This window comes from Eimeria tenella, genomic scaffold (assembly GCF_000499545.2).
Source record: "Eimeria tenella Houghton genomic scaffold, Eth_scaff3282, whole genome shotgun sequence".
Lineage (NCBI taxonomy): Eukaryota > Apicomplexa > Conoidasida > Eucoccidiorida > Eimeriidae > Eimeria > Eimeria tenella.
Genome location: NW_013543113.1, coordinates 2,510 through 2,969, shown reverse-complemented (window position 1 = coordinate 2,969; position 460 = coordinate 2,510). Strand labels below are relative to the sequence as shown.

The 460-nt window shown below is 55.0% G+C and overlaps 1 protein-coding gene across 1 annotated transcript in view; it reads right to left on the bottom strand.

Annotated features, from left to right (window-relative positions):
* ETH_00040110 (uncharacterized protein) overlaps nt 1–460 on the bottom strand; it is a gene marked incomplete at both ends in the record, with an annotated part of 1,543 nt that overhangs the window by 674 nt on the left and 409 nt on the right. The window contains one exon of the mRNA XM_013376250.1: nt 3–87. Coding sequence (XP_013231704.1) covers nt 3–87 — 85 coding nt within the window. The remainder of the gene's footprint in view (nt 1–2; nt 88–460) is intronic.

Genomic DNA, 460 nt, shown 5'->3' with positions numbered 1-460 from the left:
AAAGGTTTCCCCTTCTGCTGCTGCTGCTGCTGCTGCTGCTCCTGCTGCTGCTGCTGCTCCCGCGTCTGGCCCCATAACTGCCTCCGCCTGCAGCAGATTGGCAACACAGCAGCAGCAGCAGCCGCAGTAGCAGCAATTTGGCCCTTTGGCTATCCTTAGGCCTGGTGTCTCCATTTTCTATTTCAGTTAAATCGATCACCCGCAGCAGCAGCAGCAGCAGCAGGAGCAGCAGCAGGCTAAGCAGCAACGGGAACTGGGAATGCAGCGCATTCACACAGGGAGCTGAACTAGCAGCAAGAATAGAAGCAAAAGCAGCAGCAAGAATAGCAGCAACAGAGCAGCAGCAGCAAGAGATATGGAATCCCTGGCAGCAGCAGAGGAAACAGCAGCAGCAAAGGGGCCATCAGCAGCAAGAGAAGACACAGAAGCAACTGAAGCAACAGTAACAGCACCATAAGCC